The 22,849-nt window shown below is 45.7% G+C and overlaps 2 protein-coding genes across 3 annotated transcripts in view; both read left to right on the forward strand.

Moving 5' to 3' along the window:
* The first annotated feature begins 56 nt into the window (after positions 1 to 56).
* tmem203 (transmembrane protein 203) lies at positions 57 to 2,919 on the forward strand. 2 transcript variants are annotated; one of them, XM_037117696.1, is made up of 2 exons: positions 57 to 265; positions 725 to 2,919. In XM_037117696.1, the coding sequence occupies exon 2, from the start codon at positions 983 to 985 to the stop codon at positions 1,397 to 1,399; it is 417 nt and encodes a 138-aa protein (XP_036973591.1). In that variant the 5' UTR covers positions 57 to 265; positions 725 to 982; the 3' UTR covers positions 1,400 to 2,919. The 2 variants fall into 2 exon arrangements, with proteins under 2 accessions (XP_036973591.1, XP_036973592.1); XM_037117697.1 differs by having other exon boundaries at positions 728 to 2,919.
* A 1,383-nt stretch (positions 2,920 to 4,302) lies between these two features.
* The window catches only part of tprn (taperin), a 28,935-nt gene continuing 10,388 nt past the window's right edge, over positions 4,303 to 22,849 (forward strand). Inside the window, exon 1 of the mRNA XM_037116905.1 lies at positions 4,303 to 6,712. Within this exon, the coding sequence (XP_036972800.1) occupies positions 4,517 to 6,712 (2,196 nt within the window). The 5' untranslated portion in view covers positions 4,303 to 4,516. The remainder of the gene's footprint in view (positions 6,713 to 22,849) is intronic.

Here is a 22,849-nt window from a genome sequence, read left to right on the forward strand (position 1 = left end):
TGCCTTTACCTTTTTAAAACACAGATGACACAAATGTCGATTCGATACGGAAATAATGCAAAACAAAGGGATAAGAATTTTAAAAGATTTGCCAGTTAAAATTACTTCGGCCTGTCGGCCACCGTACAATTCGTTTTCTCGCGATATTTCACAGAGAGCGAGAGAAAAAAAAGCCGAAGCTACGATGCTAATGGCTCGTTAGCTCTGTGTACTAACAGTGTCTCTTCCAGCTAGATGGGGAAGAAAATGCCTCACAGTTATTAAGGTACAGTAAAGTCTGGTCGCTGTGAAATACATTTTGTATATGCCTGTATGCGCGTCGTGGTAGTGAGTTGTGCTGTATCATCCCTTTGGTTAGCTTGCATTGTGGTGAAAGGATCTCGGCCAACGTCAGTGTGCATCATCGGTGGAATTATTGCTCGTTTTAACCCATAACGCTAATATTGTACTGTTTGTCAGTCTACCAGTATCACTTGGTATCTTACTGGGGCTAATTAGGCTAAATATTGAAGTGACAGAGTGATAAAATGATGAAGATAGATTACTTTAATCACTGCCTGCCTTCACTGTTCAGCTGTTTCCTCCTTCATTGAGACGTAGTTTGGGCCCTGTCTTATTAAGTTCTAGAAAGTGTGTGTGTGGTTGTGTTTCATCATTAACTCTGTCACATTATAAACATATGATCGTCTTTTCTAATATTCTGTCTTTTTTGTCATATGTAAAGAAGGCTTTCCAGAGAGACTGGGAGCACTTCCTGCAGTCACCTCCCGACCACCCTTCTCAGAGTGAATTTGAAGATGTAGCCCAGAGTGAAGTGGGTCATCTCTGCAGTACCTTGCCATTCCTGCCCAGGCACAGTCAGTGGCTTCTCACTGCCAACATCACTCTGGAGTGCTTCGACCCCTTACCAGGGCTGCCCAGTGCGTGACTCGGCCGTCCTCAGTCAGTCCGTCCCTGGTTGAAGACCCTGCTGTCCTCAGCTATGCTGTTCTCCCTGAGGGAACTGGTCCAGTGGCTGGGCTTTGCCACCTTCGAACTCTTCCTGCATCTACTGGCTTTGCTGGTCTTCAGCATGCTGGTTGCTCTGCGAGCTGACATGTTCACCCCCACGCTGAGCTGGTGGCTGGTGTTTGTCCCCCTGTTTGCCGCTGATGGCCTCAGCACCTACTTCACAGCCATCGTGTCCATCCGTCTTTACCAGGAGAATGAGAAGCGCCTTGCAGTGCTGCGGCTCCTCTGGGTGCTGACTGTGCTCAGCCTGAAGCTGGTGTGCGAGGTGCTGCTGTGCCAGAAGTTGGCAGAGCAGGAGCAAGCCAGAGACCTGTGGTTTGGCCTCATTGTCTCGCCGCTGTTCATTCTACTGCAGCTGCTGATGATACGGGCATGCCGGGTCAACTAAGGAGAAGCAGTCAGTGGTTGTGCTTTCACGTCAGAGGCAACATAGGAACAGAGCAATCTTCATCTGCCACTAGAGATTTAAAGCATAACCATGGTGTAATTTTTCTTCTGGCTCATTGCCACTTTTGGCACTGCCAGGAAATTGAGAGCTTTTAATGCACATGTTCAGATCTCACCACAATCCAGGGTTGTATCATCTGTGTTTCTATCAGCTTCAAAAACACAAATTTCCACTGCTCTCTTGAGTTCTAATGCAGTATTTCAACAACAAGCATGAATTTGCAACAGCTGCAACGAGATACGAGCAGGCATTTATGCGCTAATGCATTCAAATGCACGCAACCTTACTAATGTAAAATTGTATGTATGTCCCTCTACAAAGTTTGGTCACAGTATGTGCATTTATTTGTAAGTTATTCACCTTTTCTTGATAGGCCCCTCCTGTTGTCATGCCTCCTTTTTACACAGTCCTTCACCCGCACATATACTGGAGCTCCACATCAAATTTCTGCCAACTAGGGCTCACTCTGTGTGTGCCAAACGCTGAAATACAATACATCCCCAAAGTATTTGGACACCCCTGTTGATGAGCATTGTTATTCATTTGACCTGGGGCAATTTTTACTCCTTATTTCCAATGAAGAGAAATAAGGAGTTAATCCTACACCAAAGTTCCAAAAGCAAATTCTGGTGGGAAGTCTGAAACTAGAAGAGTGGAGTCTCTTATAGCAACACCAATGTAGGAAACAGTCATATAGGAGATTAACGGGGTGACCACATACTTTTGGCCATAAACATACTTATTGGTGTCTGTTGCTACAGTGACCCTTCAGCAAGTGTTTTTAATACTGTCAGGAATACAATGAGTTCAAGGGTCAGAGCAGTTAATGTATATATTGAACATGGTGTGCCTTCACATTGTGCAATCAATGGTAGACAGTGAGTCACGAGGGGAATGCATACCGGAGTTATGTTTCAATGCACATGTGCACACAACCCGTAAGTTTAATAAACTGGTGAAACCAAAAGGCTGTCATGCCCTGGGCACATGATTGGGCAACTGTCAGCTCAAGGAGTTGCTGCAGCTTTTTTTTGCTTTGTTTCCCATATGAGGACACTACAGTTTGGTTAGGTTTCAAGTTAGCTGGAAGGTCAGCTCCGTCAGTGAGAATAGTCTGAACTACAACAACCTGGTTTAGAAACTTGTCGCCAGCTCACAGTCTCACCCCAGTGTAGAAGAACTGAATGTGACCTCTACAAGCAGTCAATTGTGTGCACACGTCTTCCCTGAATATTGCTGTTTCTTTGTACAATATGTAATGTACTAAATCTGTGTTAAATCATACCACGTGTATGTACTGCATGTATTTAAGGCCTCGTTTTAAGGTAATTCCTGATGTGACATTTTATGTAATATGTATATGTTGATTTTTGGAAAGAAATTCACCAAATCTTATTTATGTTCTTTCTATGGCACCATTGTTGTCTGTATATACATGTAAATAAAACATCATCATTTAATCAGTGTCGTTTAATGAATATTTTATTGTGTCAGTGGGTATAGAGATGGAGAAATATCTGGTCTGTGCTGCTGGATCTTGGTGTCACTAACCACAAGGGGGCGCCAGCGGCCTTTTTCTATGGGCGTGGTGAGCCACAACATAAAGTACCAGACCAATATTTATGTTTTTTTGCACTTTGTAGCCTATACGCAATCCATCAACCAGTTCTCAAATCATGCTTTCTTTTTCTAAGTACATTTAAAAACAGTTTACGGACCATTACATTTTACTTCATACTGCATATCCTGCTCTTGTATAGATTAGAAGATAACCCGTGTTATTGTTGTGTTCAGACATGTTCAGTGATAGATTAAGCCCTAAATCAGTAGGATTTTAAGTTTTTGTCTACACAATATTACAGATTTAAACACCAAAAAAAAAAAAAAAAAAAAAGATGTCACCACTTGAATTCGGGGGAACATTGCTGAGAATGAGAGCTCTTGGGCCTCAGTGGTGGTGACTGCAGCGGTGCTTTCATTTCTTTCAAGGGCCAACTTTGAAGAGCGGACAAAAGGTGCGTTTCGGTGAATGTGACCATGCCCTTCTTCCCCTGCGCTCTTTAGCCTAGCTGTTCTTAATTATGGTTCGGTGATAAATATTTGATGAGGTACAGTAATCTCTGGTAGTTCCCAATAATAGCCCCACTTAGTGCTGATTCATGTGCGGTAGGCTCCTTCTCAGCTCATCTGTTTACCGCAGCCGGATTATCGACAGGTGGCATCACCGGCAAGTGCTGAATGAACAGTCGTCAGGCTTCAGCAGCCACTGGATATTCCCTGCTTATCACACCCGAACACAAACACCTCAGGGCTACAGGATCCCTGTACAGACTGAATGCCTCTTTGGAAAGGAAAACTATACATTAAACACAACTAGTGCTGCAGAAAAGAGTCTTTGGTGGGCTGCAGAGGTGCAGTAAAGATCCATTCAGTTCTTAAGGAATAGCAATAATTTAGTTAATTCAAAACGCGGCAAGTGTCACAACGTGATCAGGGTTGTAAAATCAAGTAATTAGTACACCTTATAAACGCTAAATGTAGCAGAGCACACACAGTATTACAATAAATACCTACGTTTGTCTATGTGTAATCACCCAATAAAAGGTATATCCCATCGTCACTAGAAACAAAAAGGGAGGGGCAAGTGGAACCTGAACGCAACATTTTGATCGACAGGCACTCCCTGGCCAGTCAACAATAGAAACGGGAGTGGTCTGCGTCAGTGTGCGGCGCTCTACAGAAAAGGAGGGGGCGCGCCCGCAAGACACGGTGACCAATCAAGAAGCGGATGAGACAGCCAGAGCCGCTCGTGCTGCTGCGGAGGGGCGGGGCCGCGTTCAGGGGCTGTGTGGAAAGAGGGTGCCAGAGAGTGAGAAAGCAGAGGGAGAGGAGAGAGGGGAAAAAAAGAGACGGCGAGGATGTGTGTGAGCGTACGGTGATCCGTGCTGCAGGTACAGTCAGAGCCGGATACAGGTTTTACAGCCGCACCGGACCCCGGCAAAACCCGCCTCGCAGCCTGCCTCTCTCCTCTTCATCCCCCCCGAGCGACCCTCCGCGATGTCTGGCGGAGGAGAGGTACGCGTCCTCCGTCAAGAGGCCGGGCAAGAGAGCCCGAGGATGCCGGCCTGGAAGCGAGAGATACTGGAGAGGAGGAAAGCGAAGGGTGGCGGGTCTGGAGGAGCCGGTGCCGCGGAGACAAGTCCCGGCGGCGCGGGCCCGCAGCGGGCTAACGGCGAGCTGACGGGAAATGTGAACGGCAGCAGCAGCGGAGCCAAGAGTGACAGCGGAGCGAGCGGCGGGTCCGGGCGGAACTACACCATCACCACGGCCAGCCAGCACTTCTCCAACAACAAAGAGCCACGGCCGATGGCCGCGGAGAGGACGGTTTCTGGGGAGGACGAGAGACCCGAGAGCCTGGTGCTACAGGAAAGCCTGGGCCCGCTGGAGGAGAACCCGTTCATCAAGCTGGAGAAGGAGAGGAGGAGGCGACAGGACCGAGAAAACACCGCTCGCCCGGTCCAGCACATCCTGGAGCTGTATGGCAGCGTACCAGGCATACGGACTATCCGCGCAGAGAACATTATCATAATTGAATCGGACCCGGATTACTTTCCGGAAGCTGGGGGGTTAAAAAGCGGGTCCAAATGGCAGCAAAACGGTGTCAGTAGTTATAGCTCTCTGAACGACCTCCTGGACCGGAGAGGGAGTGCTGTTACCGAGATAAGAGCCAAGGAGGTGGTCATTTACGACACCACGTTAAGCAAGAGTGAGGAGAACCTGAGCACCCTGGGCCGCCCTGATCATGACGTCTCATCATTTGAGACAGGTGAGGGTCAAGGCAGGGTCAGCCGGATGCTGCAGAAGTTTGACAGCAACTATGGGAAGCTGCAGAAGAAGTCCCGCAGCACAGAGAACCTGCTGGACCTGGATTGTGGTGCCAGCAGCAGGCCAAGGCTCTGGCCCAAGCCACAGCCAGATCTGGTGCCAAAGCCCAGGCCAGGCCCGTCGGTCAGCAGCCCGCTCCACAGCCCGTTCAGCAGCCAGCCATCGTCTCCTGTCTTCCAGAGTCCCTCGTCTTCCAAACCAAAGCCCCAGCCTGCTGCCTCCGAGCTGGGCAGCCCCCAGCGCTCTGCTGGGGTCCCTCAGTCCGTGTCTTCCTTCCGTCATAGGTTTGAGGACAGTGGAGGACGTGGCACAGCTGTCGCCCCGAGAGATGAGCCAGACAGGGGGCAAATCAAGCCCACCAGGGAGAGAGACTGGGAGGGCGCAGAGGTGCCACCCAAATCCAAGGTGCCATGCTCCCCGGAGACCCTTCGTGCCCGTGCCGATCCCCCCTCAAGCTCCATCTCTTCCAAGGTGTCGCGCTCCTCGCCTGACTTTGAGATCCGCCCCTCCCCTAAGCCAGACCTCGCCCGCATTCCTGACGAGGACACCCAGGCACGGGCCCTCGCAAACCTGCGCCTGCAGTCCCGAAACTCCTTCACGGTGATCCCCAAGCGCCACGCTGCTGCCTCGTCTGCAACCGGCAGCCCAACGCCGTCCAGCCCCATCAAGTCTTCCCCCTCCCATAGAGCGGCAGTGGTGCCCACGCCTGGAGTGCCAACCTCCCACACCCCTACACCCACTCTGACACCCTCAAAGAGGACTGAGGAGAAACTACAGGAGGACAAGGAGATCAAGACATCAGCACAGCCATCCAAGCCTGAACCATCTCCTGTTGCCACAAGTCCAGATCCTCCCCCGGCCTCAGAACCTTTGTCCCCATCTCCTGCTCTAACCCCAGCCCCCTCCTCTCCACCTGCCCTGGCGTCCCCCCCCTCTTCTCCAGCTGTCCCATCTTCACCTTCCTTCTCCCCGGTTTCCTCAGTCTCTCCTGTCCCCTCCGACCCCTCCCCCGCTCCAGAACAACCTCCCATGGATCACCTGCCAGTAACGAACATAGACGACATTGAAGTGGAGCCCCCGCAGCGCGTGCCTGCTCCCAGCCCCATGGTGCAGAGGAGGAAGGGCAACACCTTCACTGTGGTGCCTAAACGTAGGTTGGAGTCCGAGGCCCAGCCAAGCTCGCCTGAACCCCAGCAGGAAGCCTCGAGTGTCGCTCCGCCGGGGTCCACACCCCCACAGGCCCCTTACGCTCAGCTGGGCTCCCTGCTGAAGAAACGGTACCCTGCTGTGGAGGAGATCGAGGTCGTCGGTGGGTACCTTTCCCTCGCCAAGTCCTGCCTCTCCAAGACGGGCTCCACGGGCAAGAAGGTGAGAGCAAAAGGCTGAATCAAACTCTGTTGCTCTGTTGACAGTTTTAGCAGTTGTTCTCTGAGCATGTAGGGGGACACAGTGCTGAAAAGATTTCATGATTTATCAAGTAAAATTCCCAGAAAACAGCTGGTGTCAGCTTCTCAAATGTGAATTCATGCTGCGTTTTATGTTTTACACATCTCCTAACTGAACATCTTTGGGTTTTAGACCGTCTAGCAGACACAACAAGCCATTTGAAAAGAATCAGCTTTGTGTCTGGGAGTTCGTGGTGATCATTTTTGAGCTTATGAGTCAGTTCATTAGAAACACTGTGGCAGATTCATCATTAATGAAAATAATCGTTATCTGCAGCCCTAATTTCTAGATTATCATTCCTCAATGAAAATAAACGTGTCAACACTGCAGCACGCAGTAAGTGCGAATATTATCGCGCTTCCAATCGCATGCATCTCATGTGCCAAATCTTCCCCAGGGGATCATTAAAGTTTCCTCTGCTCTATATTTAGTATTCACTCGTCACACAGGAAAGGTTCTGTTTTGTTTTTTTCCCCTTCAATCTCGGCACCTCTGTCACTTTACACATGTTAAACCAAGCCACCGAGCTCCGGTCACCTTTGCTTTACAAGGATTCGAGCGGCATTTCCGCCTCATGCTTCACGCTCACCGTCATGTTCACGTGTTGCGGCGCGAGCAAGTGTCTGCTTCAATAAATCTCCTCGGCCCATCACTTGACCTGCTCTCAGGCCCGATGGATTAAAAGTGTGTGTTTACACAGGCGCTTGGAGCGACACGCGGGGCTCTTTCCTGCGGATTGCCGTCCCACAAAGGCATGTTATTTGTCGCAGAGCGCATTACTGGGTTAGGTGGTCCTCCAAGCCTATTGACTGAACAATCCCATCAAGGCTGTATTCAGTTCTCAGGATTTGGCTCAGGGATTCGGGCCAGCTCTGACCTGTCCCAGACTCTGGAGGAGCACACTTACTGCTTCTTCTACGCTTGAATTCATCTACGGGTTTCTTCAAAGCTGAGATATCCCCAGGCCGGGTACTTAATCATCATTAAATGAGAGCAAAGTTTGTGTTTTCGGGCATCACAATTATCCTATAATCATAATCAGATAACTAGCTCTTGCTTGGCCAAGGTCTCGCTGCAAATCGCTCCTGTTTCATCTGTATTAGGGATTAATTAAATATCAGACAAGGTTTCTAATTAATTTGGCAAGTGACTGCAGGCTGCTTTCAGATCCTGCTCTTGATCACAGTGCCGAGAATTATTTTCATCATGGTGGTGTTTACGTTGCTCTTGACGGCCAAAGATTTGTGCCTGTGGCTTGAATTTTTACCTAACAGAACACGTTGGGGAGCATCGCGGTGGCTCGGTAGCTCGGGGTGTGGAGCATCCTGGGTCTGAGTCCAGTCATCCCTCAGCCATCCTCTTGGTCTACTGTGCTCCACCTGCCAAAGTGGAAAAGGCATTACCACAGTTTTAGGATGCATTCAGTTGCATCACAGTCCTGCCCCTTTGTGATCTACAAAGTGGCACATTGCCTCTAATGCTCGACGTTTTTAGCCTTTTGGCAGCTTTTCAATCTAGGCCGCTGTGTCAGCATCTCAGACGCTGGCCCGCGGTCCTGTTTCCTCAACCTGGTCGACTGGAATCCTCCGCTCTGCAAGTAAATCCACCAACCTTTTTACAAGCATGGCAAGAAGATCAGGCCGCTTACGATTTTGTCAAGTGGAAACAGTGACCAGGAAATGGCACAGACTCTGCAGGGACTTGGTTGAAACTGTATCACATCTGTTCTGTACGAGGCTGGGTATTGGTAGTTTTGATCATTTTTCGCCTGTTTGGACTGTTTGTAGGCAAAGTTCTTGTGTTTAATCGACATTTGACTTCTCTTGTTAAAGGATAATTTCACCCATTATCCCATCACCCAAATGCCAGTGGAAGTCAGGTGAAGTTTTCGTATTCTACAAAACATTTCTGGAGCTTCACAGCAAAACAACATTGCAGGATTCTCTGTAATCAACTGCATGAAATGGCTCCATACAGCATGTCCAGCATAATTCAAGTCTCCAGACACCCCAGAATTGAAAAGGTGTTATTTACAGCTTACACAAAGCTGAAATATTCACTGTAGCTGCTAAGCTAATAGACAGTTATCAGCTTGGGATCCCGTGGACTAGGAAACTTCACCTGACTTTCCATCATCATGATGGTGAGTAGATAATGACTGAATTTTCATTTTTGTGTGAACATATCCTTTAAATAAAAAAAAGAAAATGCCTCCTTTACATGCTTCAATGTAAGGTGTCAGAAACATATTGTTCTGGTACTGGGCCTGATCACATCGGCAGTATCATCGAAAACATTTCAAGTGAAACCCGGCATCTGTACTAATAGAGATTTGAGGCTTGTGCAGTATTTCCTCCACATTTCCTTTTAATTCAGCGTCACATTTTTGGGATCTTGACTAGAATTCAAAACTAAGTTCTGTGGCTTTGACCGACCCTTGCCTGCAGATCGTGACTTTATAATGACAGATGTTCAGGCCGCCGTCTTGTGTATGTCTAACCAAGCTGGTTGCGATGCATGTGTATTTATTGTGCGCACATGTGCACTACCAGTGAGCGTGAGCATGAGCACCTCCTGTCCTTTGTCCCTGTCGCTCCCAAACCAAACACTTCATCCTTTTGTTGTCTGTCTGCTCCTCTTCGTCATCATCAAGGCCCAGATTTTTTTCTTCTTTTCTTTTCTGGGCAGGGCTGCACAAGCAATTACAAAAGCATCGAGGCTTGGCCTGGCCTGTATAATTTGTGCGGAATTTTTGTTCAGTGCCGCTTCTGTGTGAGAGCAGCCTCTGAGAATGGCCCCGGCTCAGCGTTCTGGTCTGGGATTGGGCTTTTTTTGTGCACTCTTTTTCCAACAAACCCAAACCATTTTTTTTTTTTTTTTATGAGGAACTTGGCTGAAAAAGAATGTTCCATATGCACGTCAGGACTTGAGAACTTGACCAAAGCAGATCATCGACTCTTCCTCTAGATTTTCCACAAATGTTTCACTGCGTCCGCGCTCTCTTGTTGCATGTTCTGATTTTTGAACTTGCGCGAGTGCTGAATGCTGGATCACTTCCAGCCCAGTCTCTGCTGTTCTCTCGTCTTTATCGCTCCGCAAGCACCGCTGTTTTTTTTTTTTTTCCCCTCTACCCACAGTGCACTGCTTTATTCCCGTGCGCTGATAGTTAATAAGGCTTGTCCCCTTGCTTCCAGCTTCCTATGATCTCCTCCTCTCTATTGGGGAAGGAATTGTGGAAGAGCTATGTAGGTCAAGTGCAGCTTCTTCTACCACATCACTCTTGCATTTGCATAAAATCGACTTGGGCTTTCCGGTGAAATAAACAGGCCAGGATTGACTCAGTTTTCATCTGTCGTGTGATTTGGACTGGGGTCTCTTGGCTAAACCCGGGCCAAATTGACAGATTATTTTTATTTCCTCGTGGCAGACGCGCCACTCTTTGTCAAGGAGAGGTACAGCTGGCAATAAGACACTGGAGGGGGCGGGGTGGTTTGTTTTTGAAGTCTCTCTGCTCCCTACGACTGGTTATTATGGGAAAAGGGAGACAGGCCCATGTGTTTGTCAGCACAACATCCAGAGAGTGAGAGAGAGGAGGAGATTTTATGCGCTTACCCGCCTGGGATTTTCGGTGTTTGTGTTTTTGCACAGAGGAGCCGCTCAGATGACTCATTTTTCAACTGCTGCAGCGCATTTATGTGGATTATGACCATTCTGCAAAGCTAATGATGAGATCTGGAGAAGAGGGTCGTGTGTTCGTTACTGAGAGTGATAATTATCCAGTTGTAAGACTGTTCATCTGCTGGGACTTGAGATTTGGTTAGATATCAATCTGTTGGTATCATATTAGCCTTAAATTATCTTAAGGCTGCGTTCGAACTAATTGATTCAATGGTGTTTTCACTACTATCTTGTTTTGTACAGGTCAAACTAACCAGTTCTGTTCATTTAGGCTGCCGTGAAAGCTGTGAATCAAACTCTGGTGCGGATTGTTTGCAGCTATAACAACAAAAAATAGCTGAAAGTGATGGATAAATGGTTTATGCAGCCAGCGTCTTCCACTCTAAGTGGTTGGAATGTGAATTCAAACTCAGCAAGGCTCAATGATCAGAATCTCTCCCTTGCCCTGGGCAGGAAAATGCCACGTCAGGCCAGTTAATCTAAATCTAATATCTGAAAGTTTTCTTTGGTGCTGATGATGGAATTAGCAGATAAAAGTAGTGAGCCATTTCTCTTAAGTCTCAGCTCTTTTGGGAGATGCACATACAGAGTACTGATCACACACTCATGAGAAAATAAGAGTGGATAAAGACCTTATTGAGCTGATGCACGGGTGAATAATTCTATTATCCCAGACAGGACTTTAGTTATTAGATGGACGATGATGGTGATACAATCCCACAGTTACTATGCATGGTGTGAATGAAGGTGTGCAGCCACAGATGCACCACAGTGTTTTCATGCAGTCACGTTCTATCGAACAGTTTAATGAAAGGCATTCCATCTGTCAGTAGGTACCTGAACCCATCTGACGGAGCTGTAGGGGAGTGGTGGATAAAAATAGTTGGCATGCGCTGACCCGAGTGGTCTGTATAAACATTTCTGCAAGATCTTTCGGTAACCATGGTAACACATGGCGCATCAGCCTGTGGGCGCAGGCAGTTTCCCCAACGCATCAGAATGTGACTGTAGTCGCAGTCTGGACTAACGTTGCACATAATCACTCGGTGCTTATTTTTGAGATCTTGGCGTCACCAGAGAAGATAAATACGGCTCAGTGAAGTCACGGGAGGTCGACGACTGTGGGTGCACAGAGCACTGATGATGCAGTGTCCAACCAATCTGTCCAGTGATTGAGTTAGCCGACAGCTCATTTGACTTCAACATCACTGTTTGTTCTTTATAATTCAGTGTGAATATGAGCCAATCCAGGACCAAAAGGCAGCAATTGATCATTTTGATATTCTTTTTTCCCCCTTGCTAAGTGAACAGAACTGCAGCTGTGAAAGAAACCTAAATTTGAACAGTAAAAACAACAGTACTCACTATAGCACTATGTATAAGCAGTACTGACACAATGATAAACGTGTTTTTGCAGCTTGGTATACATCACTCCACCTCTGTGCATTATCTGTGTTTAGAGAACATTATTATTTATTTATTTTTTTTGCTTTTGCTCTTTGTGGTCAAATGTCATGCATACAGCAGGTTAAAAATAGCCAAACGGTTTAAAGCTCTCAGTAACACAGGAAGGCCAATGAAAGGGCACACTCCTACATTTACATTGTGCGCCTGTGCTACAGGTGTGAAAGTCCATTGTGTTTAATTATTTACCACCCAGCAGACATTCCCCATCCCTCCTCCCTTACACTTCCTGCCAAAACCTGCCGCACTACCCCCTTGCTTTAGAAACAGCTAAATTCAAAATAACAGTCGGCCGCCCACTATCCTGAGTGCTCCTTCTCTTTAATAAGGCTGAGGTGAAGTGGCGGGGGAGATGCTTCAGAGTGAGCTGAAGTTGAGTAGTATTTCCAAAATAGTCACTTTTTAGAAGGCAAGTAGACTTGGGAGAGTGTTTTGCTGTGTCAGCAGCTCAACACCGAATCCTTCTTTTTGAGTCAGAAAATTATATGTACGCTCACTTTTTGCACTATAATAAGATCCATTCTTTTTCGGTCAAGTCCCAACCAGTGTCATTTAAAGTGACCTGGGCGATGCCCTCCAATCAAGACATGTAAAAACAGAAAACAACTCTCGATGATGTGGAGAGTCTGGACTGGAAATTTGCAAAGAGCTCGATATTGTCTGTGTGTGTGTGTGTGTGTGTGTGTGTGTGTACCAGTCACTAAGTTGCTCTTTAACATTATGATACATTGCACCTGGCAAAGTTTTATGACGTCTGTAGTTTGAATTATTATCAGCTTGTAATTTTATTACGGCTAATATGTTGGCAACACAGACAGCATTAGCATTAATTTAGAGACGTGTTTTGAGATGCAGATGAATGTAGGTCTATAATTCACTCTCCGGAGAGCTCCTGTTTTTGTGTCCACCAGCTGTTTTTGTCTGTTGGACATCAGGTGCTGAGCACGAAGTTTACAGTGAGCATATCAGAGATTTTTTTTTGCTGAAAACAAAGCTAAAGAGAGCAGTAAGACTCAACCAAAACAGTGAAGTTGTGGCCATAAAATCAAAACCATGGGCTAAAAAACACTAAAATGCAAAGTGGAGCTGCGAGGAAGTGCGTGAACAGAGAGTTGTTAATTCTCTGTAGGATTTGTCTACTCAAAGCTACCTCATTCACTTTAAACACTGTCATTTTATCCATGGGTAATATCAGCCTTGATATATATAGCCTTGAAACAGTTTCTACATTCACCATTACACTACTCTGCAGTGGTTTATTTCCTTCCTTGATTCGTTTCCTTATGATGATTTATCTTTATTTATTTATAATTGCCAGGAGAAGGTTTTACAATCTGAATAGTTGAACGTTCCAGGAAACGTGCTTTGTCCCATATAGATTAGGAAAGGAGTTATAAACGGTATGTGAGGCGGTAAGGCAGTCTGCTCTGCCTCCAGAGGAACATGTGATCCCAGTTGAAGTGAAAGCATGACTGTCACCAAGGCTGCATGGACTTTATACAATAGAGTGTTGGCTTCAGAGGCTTGGAAACAACCTTATGCATCTCTAACCTCACTTCCTGCGGTTATGTACTGAGCTGCTGCATCACTCAGTGCTCTTTTCCTGCCTCTGAAATACCTTCTTACTGCATAAAAGCTTTCTGTTGTTGGGGTAGACCACAACTTAGATGTGTAGCTGTCGTCTGGTGAGAGAGAAACTTTTTAGTGAAAGACGAGAGTCTTCGCTAGACTTGGCATTTAGATGAAGGTGTCCTTGACTCACAATTCCACCAGGCAGCAACATCAAATAAAGAAATCAAGCTGATGCTGTCTGTCGCTGTCTGCCACGTAGGAAAGGTGCTAATTCCCTTTTTGTTATTGAGATCACTGGCGGTGCAAATATGGTTTCCTCTTTAACAAGCTTGTCATTTTGCTCCGAGGGCTTTGTGGCTGCAGGACATCGACGCACAAACACACACACACACACACACTCAAGCACTGCCATGCCTAATTTTGGCATAAACACCCTCGTAGGAGATGCACGCTTGCAGGTTTCCCACACAGGCCTCAGGCACATGTGCAACCCTGCAAAGTCGGTGTAATTAGAATTCAGCCAGCAAAGCCCCACTATCATAGTCATGTTTAATTCAGTGTGTGTGTGTGTGTGTGTGTAGGTCTCTGTGTGTGTGGGTCTTTAGAGTGCATGAGTAAGAAGATGAGGAGGCTAAAAGCAGAGGACGTTAACAGACGGGGCTTTTTGTGAAGTTTATAAAAAGAAACAGAGTGGGTGAGTGGAGGATGCAGGTGGAAACCGCCGACTTTCGAAACCTGTAGGTTTTTTTTTTTCCCAAACCACCTGCCTTGACATGTATCTCTCTTCAATGCATGTGCTGGGGTATATTGATAAATAAAAGGTGAACTCATTCTAATAAACCCTCTGAGCTGCCTTGATGAACAGATCCAGTTCCCCCTCCACTGTGACAAATGCAAAACACTACTGGGAATGTGGAGCTTTTGTGCGCAATGTAAATTTCATTCAAATAGTCTCCCCATGGAGGCAGCGTACAGTCGACCTCAATGTTTTCGCCCATCATTGCGTGAATCATTGATGCTGTTAATGATTTGTTTTCCTGTTTACATGATCAAAAGCTGTCCGTCTTGCTGCCATGTCTGTCTCTCTCTCTCTGACGGCCTCTCTCCACCTCTGCTCTCCCGTTTCCCTCTGTCACATATCCATGGCGCCTGTCGCCGGGGCAACACGGGCCGCGGCCACGCTATCCTGTCATTAGGATTTCAGGATAAGGACACACACTCTCTCTGTCTCTCACACACACACACACGTTGTTAGTTCTCCATGGATGTTGTAGGTTTAGTAATTGGCGGGATGTGGAGTTGCTATGAGGAGCATTTTGAGCCGACAAAGTCCCTCGTAAAAACTGAAACATCATCCAATAAAGATGTTCCCTGGCGAGCGCATTCTGTAATCAGCAGGCCCAAAGTCAGTGTTTCTGTGGGTGGAGACCCAAACAGTGCAGAGCTCTGATGCCTGAGAGGCGACTGGTGTGTTTTCACAAGGCCCAGTGCGAAGCCAAGCTCAGTTATTTCAGTGCACGGCTGAAAAAGTCTTCTCCTGCTCCCTTGTGTTTGTATGTGAACCTTGACATGGACCATCTTCTACTTCTACCATCTTACTGTCCCGGATGTTTCTGTTAGAACCTGTTTACATTATTGCCAGTTGAGACAGTAGTGCCTAATCTGAATGCTAATGCTCACAGCGATAATGCCAACATGCTGATATTTATCAGGTAAATATTATATATTATATAAATATAACAAAATATTTCAGAGCAGAGCATTTTTGAGGACCCCTTGAATGTGGTTGTTAAAGAATTGTGACCATGACACATGGCTGTTATGCAGATGTAAAAGAGTGCTTTGTGTTGGATCCCACTGTAGATGACTTCAAACAGTAGGTGAGCAGAGATGGTGCAGGACTCCATCCCCCTCGCTAGCAAAATGACCAGAATGCATCTCTCTTGTTAACCTGTCATCCCTCTCCATCACCCAGAGGTCACTAATAGGCCGACCCACATGCAGCTCAAAGCAGGCCTCACATCTGAGACCAGGCGGATTATTAAATGTGGCGAGGTGAAGAGCCATTACGAGTCAAAGCCAAAGGGGATCTATTTTTAACAAACGTACTTACTCAAATCAATTGAAACTCACAGATATTTTCTATAGCACTGAATAAGTTATGTTATTATGATGTTCTGGACCTTTGCTTAACAAATGAACTGATTAACTGACCAAACTCATCTTTCAAAAGCCAAGTGGCTTGATTCTGCTTCCCATCTTTGTGCTAACTGAGGCTAAACACACCATGGAAGACTCTGTGCTGAATGAACAAAAATAGAACCCAAACTGTTCTTCCTATCATACACCTGATACAACCCCAATTTCAGTTCATGACCTGATTGCAAGTGGTTTGTCTCACTGTCCACAGCAGCGTTTATATGAGGCTATAGTGAGAGGTTTGTTGAAAGGAGCAAGAATGTAACCAGTACGACTACAGATGCATGGCATATCAGGTTGTACAGTTCATCCTTACAGTCATCGCTGTTCTACTCCTACTCCTGTTAAAGTGACCGTCATTGATTTTCAGAGCAAAAATGGCAAACGTTTCCTGGTTCATGCTTCTTAAATGTTAAGGATTTGCTGCTTTTTAGTAAATAAAGTAAATAAAATGATTCACAATTTTTGAAAATGGTGTAAACTAAACGATTAATGATTAAAATAATTGGCAGATCAGCTGTTGACTTACTGTTGCAGCCTTTGTGCACTCCAACCTATTTGGTGACAGCTTTACTGTGTGCTGCCTTGGGACTGTGTCGCTCATTGATTCATCTCTGTCCCAGAGATCACTGAAGCAATATCCTTATTACTGCTCGCCATCCAATTGACTGCCATTGAACAGCAGTTGAACAAAGGATCAATACAAGACACACCCGTTAGCTTTCCCTCTAACCTCTGGCTTTTGAAACTGGAGACGCTGCCATTCATGATCAGAGTTCTGTGATTAAGAAGTGTGACGCACAGGCTCCTGAAAACCAGGAGACATCCCAGGGACCCCCTTGAAGGATTTATAAGGGTCAACTTAAACAGTATACATGATTTCACATCTGAAGCATATGGAAGAGAAGAAAACAAAAATTGAAAGAAAGATTTTATTAAAAATTAGGATGTTATTTGGCAAAGAACGTCCTCAGAGAATATCAGCGATCCTGATCCGGTGTGTGTACTTTGTCCTGATTGTGACCTTTCAGACACTCCCAGCCATCTACATTTGTTTAGTCCAGAATTGTCCTTTTTATATATTGAACGCCCTAAATACCCTCACAATGACAATGTGTGTCATTGTGGGATTGCTGACACACTAGGTTTCGATCTCCACCCTGCCGGTATCACTTTACCTTTACAGCCCATGCAGGTGTATCAGTCTGTGCCCGCTCATTCTTATCAGCAGGAACGTTCTTATATGGGACGAAATACATCTGGAACGTCTCCATGTTTTGGAGGCAGATAATCCAACCCCTTGAGCACACACACGCTCGCACTCACACACGGCTACAAAGGGCATACTATTACAGCAGTGACTCACGCGGTCTCGAGACACGGCAGTGTAAACACAGAGTTTCACATTTTGCGCTGCGCCTGCCAGAGCTGCGAACACCAACCACCTACAGGCGGGAATGAGTCTCCACGGTTATATCAGTCATTTGACCATCCAAGGCTGCAGCACTTGAAGCACTTCAGCATAGACACTGAACTGATTTATCCTCATGCGCGATGAGAAATCCGACAACACCTACACAAGAGCACCATGACGTGAATGCACTGCGGGGATAACAGCCACGGGGGCGTTCAGTAGGTGCACTGTGGTTTTAGCATGAGCGTGCACTGACCTTTCACTGAATCATTTCGAGTCACTGACAGCCTGAAGTTCAGATATATTGGACTGCCACTGAGGATTGTTTTCATTATCAGCGACTTTGCCGATTATATTCACGATTGATCGGTTGACTCTGTTGTAACGGAGCTCATTGACTCTAATTTGCTGCCAAGGTGTGTCATATTGGCTGCTGGCTGCTCTTGGCATGCGGCACATCGCTCGTAATTACTGTAAAAATGTGCTTACAGGTGTGATCACCGTGCTGCACCGTCATTCATACTTCTGCTGGACAGTATGACAGGAGTTTTTAGTGATGCGTGCTTCCAGTCTTGATGGTAGCTTAGATGCGACTGTGATATGACATGTATTATAATAATGTCAATATAGTATGCAACCTTTGACATGCACAAATGGGAATGTGACTGGTGGTTTGCAGAAATGTCAACTTCCAAACATTTATCCCAGTGACTGGGCAGTGCATGCAGGGAGCCCTGCTGTACTGCTGTACTGTGAAGGTTGGTGAGGCTGTATGACCCGAGATGAATTCCTGCAAAACGAATGAAACACTATGTGAAGTATGTGCCCCGTGTAGTAAAGATGCAACTATAACATCCATCATAAGTGATCTAGTCACTTTTTAATAAAGAAGAAGCCCCTGCAAAGAACTTTAGAAAGTCCCATCATCTCTATTGTGCTTGGGGTGGCGAGGCGGGGGCATGAATCTCAGAGAATATATCTGGGTTGTTTGTTTTTGATGGCTCAGAGTAATATTATTAATGAAGATGTGGCATTACTGTGTGTTTGTTAGTGAGGTGTCGCCTGGAGCCTGTTGGACCAGCTGTGTGTAAATTAAAGTTACAAACATTGCCAAGGTGTAATGTAAATTATTCGTAAGTTGTGTGATTTATGCAGGTTTGAAGCGGTTGCACCGAAGAGATAAGTCACAGCAAAACTCCAAGTAACGGCTGAATGGTCACACATATCACCCGAGGCGGTTTTGATCTTACATACTCTTTTGTAGTTTTGTATGACTGAATGTCCTTATTCTCATGACGCCACGGCTGCTAGCACAGCAGTGTTGTTTTATATCTCCTTCGCTGTCGTCCGCGTTGTACATGGCAACACCGGCCCTCCATAACCACAGCACACAACTTGGCGTTGTCAGGAGGCGTCTCTGATGAAGCGGCGCCAGGAGTCTTTCCCCCTGCTTGCAGTGTTTATGCTAAGCTAGCGTTCAACACGTCATAAGTAGCTGGAAGTGTCATATTATTCTTTCTAAGATTATTTCACTGGTGCGGCTGGGAGAGGTTGTTTAACAGGAGGGTTTCTTTTCATGTCTGAATGCAGGACTTGATGAAAAATGGATTAAAGGAAGAACAGACTTTTGAAATACCTTCTCTGTCTGATCAGTGCTGATACACCCTCAGCTTTGTTTCCCTAAATGACGTCCTCTAGCTCACACTAGTCACAGGCAAACTGGAGAGGAACGCCACATGCAATGATTGAGTACATGTAGGCTTTATTATCGCTTGTCTTTAAGAGCTAATGCAGCTGCAGCTCAGCTCCTCAGCCAGGTTCATTGTGGTGCTGTTCTAATATTATCTACCCGGCCGGAGATTAGCTCTAATCTGGCACCTGGTCAGTCTCCTGCAGCCAGGTGAGTCCTCTCAGAGGACTTAAACGTTCAATAGGTGCATGTTTAGTGGAATTTTTGGGGGGATAAAATTGAGCTTGGAGGCATCAGATGCTTCTCTACACTCTGAGCAGGTGCACAGCCGTCACAGTCCACACCACGCCCTGTGTCACCATCTCCATCCCTCTGAGGTAAATATAGCAACAGATTTTGAATTGATGCGCTCCCAGTCAAACAGACATCACGCAGCCACAAACGCTCACATGCTGCTGCACCCTCCGTTGTTCAGAGCTGTGTTATTGTGTCGCAGCGCCACCGTAACTCGGCGGCTTTTGAGTTCAACCCAATCTGCGCTGCCAGGGTGCTCGCCCTGCGTGCACGTCAAGCGCGTGTGTGTGTGTGTGTTTGTATGTGTGTGTGTGTGTGTGTGTGTGTGTGTGTCTCCATTCAGTAGGAACCACTTTTCACCAAATGAGGACACGCCATGCTGGGTGGCCTGGAAAAATTTCCTGGCACAGCTCCCATCTCGCCTATTGGCCGGAGCACATTCACGAAGACATAATCTCATCTGCTGACTCCCTTCTTCCTCGCTCCCTCGCTCCCTCGCTTCGTCTTTTGTCAGTCTGCCCCTCGTCCCTCTGCGCCTCGCCCACAACATGCATACAACAAAAACACAGATCTGAAGAAACTCTGGGGCTGAAAGGAACTTGTGGAATACATCTCCGCAGAAATATTGTTTATTCCGCTCACTGTCTGATATCTGAGTCTGCTTGTGTCGAAGCTGCTGCTGCTGCAGCTCCAGACAGCTGCAGTCCTAACAAGTTGTTTTCGTTTTGTGTGCAGCTTCAAAACTCCCTTTTCTTTCTTTTTTTTTTTTTTACAGCGCAAGCAAAAAAAAAACTACAGCAGAACTGAAACCTTTCTACTAGATTCCTCAACGGTTGGATAGTGTAGCAGGAATGTGTTTCTTTCTATTTTCTATCTTTCGTGGGAAGCAAAGTCATCTTTTCCAGTCCACATTGCTCCGTGTTTTGAAATCTAGAGAGAAATGTTTTTTGTTGTTGTTGTTGTCTTTGAGTTCAATAAGAAACTATAATAATAATGATAATAATATTAACATGATAACGTATTATGGCTATTTCTATAAACTCGTACGTTTTTGCAGAGACGAGATTTGATTTACTAATGCGACCACAAATCATACATAATCATAATGACATGATGAGTGATGTGATGCATATGAAAACATATTTAAATCACAACAAAATCTCCTACGTCCTATCGTAAGACTTGACGACATTGGATGACCCATTTTGACACATCTGCCAGAGATATAATCAGCTGATCGACAAGAACTAAAGCAAAAAGTGATATGATTATTTTAAAAGGTCCATAAAACATTATTTAGAGTACATGCCTACTGTTTCACACTGATGCTATACATTACATCCATAGCAGGCTGCAGGCCTTGTTTACTGTTGCTTGGCAACATGTGATAGTTTCAAGAAACACACTGGTAAAGGCATGCTGCAAAACTTCATTTCTACATTCAGTGCTGCATTAAATTCCTCATTAACATAATAGCGCAGCTGTTACAGTAATGACTACACTTGAGCTGTGGCGGTCTGCACTGGTCTCTTAACATCTACATGTTCGACTATAGCTGGTAGTAGATCCATGTTAACAGTTAGAGCACCATCGTGTCCCGGGCCTGTGGTTGGAGCAGACGGTGGAGTTTTTTTTTTTTTTTTTTTTTTTAGTGCGCAGCTTCTTAAAAAACGTGCCTAGAGAGCTTTGATTTGACATCTTTGAACTTCTAATTAAATCTCATGCAGGGAATCTGTCAAGTGCCAATGTGACTCTGCACTCATTTGAACTGTGAACTTTAATTACAAGTGACATAAATTCTCTCTGTGAGTCTGGCTGATACATATTTCTTTATGCACATGTATGAGAACCTATTAGAGATGATGATGCAGAAAAAGATACATGGTCATTTATAGTGAATCAATTCCCAGTGAAGTTTACAGTGTCAGTGTTCACTTATGTCATGTGAGACAATAGTGTTTGTTGTTTAACTGTAAAACATGCTGCAGCCATTACAGATCCTCAACACAAGTGTTTGGCAACCACATTTGGAAAATGTTTGTGTATATTTATCAGTGGATATATCAAAATCAGAGTATTTAAATCCTCCTAGTATCACTATCAATGGGCCACAAAAGATATCAGTCAGGCTTTTAATAGTTTTAATAGTAATGGCAACGTGATAATAATGCTAAAGCAGCGAAGTGTCTAAAGTGTTTTCTAAAGCCGAGGGAATTTCTGTGCTCTTTTCAAATCAAGCTTTGCCTCAGAGACAAGAAAAGTGTCATTTTGTTTCAACGCGAGCTGAAACAAAACATTGGCTCGCACACACATGCTCACGCATACTGCGGCCCGTGGTCAGTCTTTGATATATAAATATAAAACACAAACAGAGTAATTAGTCAGTTGTTGGTGGCCTGTCAGTGCCGCAGCTTCCTGCCTGAGCGTCCTGTGGTGAAAAGAAGGACAGCAGGGCTGAGTCCGGGCCCCTGTCGGCCTGTCCCACAGCCTGAGGACAGAAGACGAATCACTTCTGCCTCCATGATGCAGGCTTTTATCATCGAGATGAAAAAGACCCACATAAAAAAAAATTTAAAAAAAGCTCATGCAGCAGCAGCAGGCTGCGAGATTACACTTCAGTTACCCCAATTTTTCTTTCTTCTAAAAGTTGATTTAATACTGCAGCTGAAATGTGAAGTCAGAGAGAGGACGCCGACAAAGGCGCTGCGGAGTCTCGTCTAACGTGGGTCTCATGTGAGAAGAGTGGCAGCAGACCAGACAAAAAAGAAAAGTGAAAGACAGTGAAAGAGGAAACGAGCCCAGCGGCTAGCCTGATTTATTGATGGAGTCGCTTTTGGCAGCCAGAGACTTCCTCTAAGACAGGATGCCAGTTTAGCAAGGATACGCTTTTTGTGGTGTAAGATTTAACACAGGAACTAAGAAAGGAGGTTCTGGGGCTAAAAATAGGCAGTGCCTGCGACTGAGGACCCTTTAGAGGCGATAGCATAGTGTGAAAGCCTGAGACGACACACAAGATTGGATTTGTTTGGTGCTTTTTTTGCTGCTATAGTGGCTGAAAACTAATGGAGAAACTAGTCTGGCTGTCAGGAGAAGAAGGAGGGAGGCACTCATGCTTTGTTAAAAAGTAAAACACTGACTCATTGTAAGCTATGTAATAATGAAGGATGAGGTTTAAAAGGAAAGTCACCTGAGTGGTCATAAGATCACAAATAAATACACATTAAAGGTTTCCAGATACGAAGTGAAGGTTGGGTATTTTAGGACCCCTCAGGTGGGGTCAGGGTTGTGGATGACATATTTTTGGGGATCAACCAAAACAGCAGGAATGTTGAGAGAATATTAAAAGGGAGATAACAAGTATTTTAAATGTTGACTCACCTTTGAATCCACTGTATTATATATGTATGTATGTTGAGAAGTTTTCTCTCTGGCGCAAGAGGGACGTTTGTGAATGATTAGTTCCCCATAGATGCTTGTGCCACATCTGTAGACTGAGTTTTCAGTCTACAGACCCCAGGTCAGTCCCCTGTGGACACTTGTCCTTAATGTATAGTCCTGAACCGTAAGACCCCCCTACTCCTGAATCTATAGGCCGGCGTCCTAAACCTACAGACGTACATCCTGAATCTGCACATTCTCCACAATCCAACTTGTGTTGATCCGTACTCCTCCACCTCCAGACTCTCCCTCTATATAGACTCTGTACTGTTACTCTAATCTGTAGACCTGTGTTTGCGGAACACCTAGA

The sequence above is a fragment of the Acanthopagrus latus genome, chromosome 12, assembly GCF_904848185.1.
Source record: "Acanthopagrus latus isolate v.2019 chromosome 12, fAcaLat1.1, whole genome shotgun sequence".
Classification (NCBI taxonomy): Eukaryota; Metazoa; Chordata; class Actinopteri; order Spariformes; family Sparidae; genus Acanthopagrus; species Acanthopagrus latus.

Bases quoted from the DNA above. Each gene is read 5' to 3' on its own strand.
- tmem203 (XM_037117696.1), top strand. From the start codon at position 983: ATGCTGTTCTCCCTGAGGGAACTGGTCCAGTGGCTGGGCTTTGCCACC.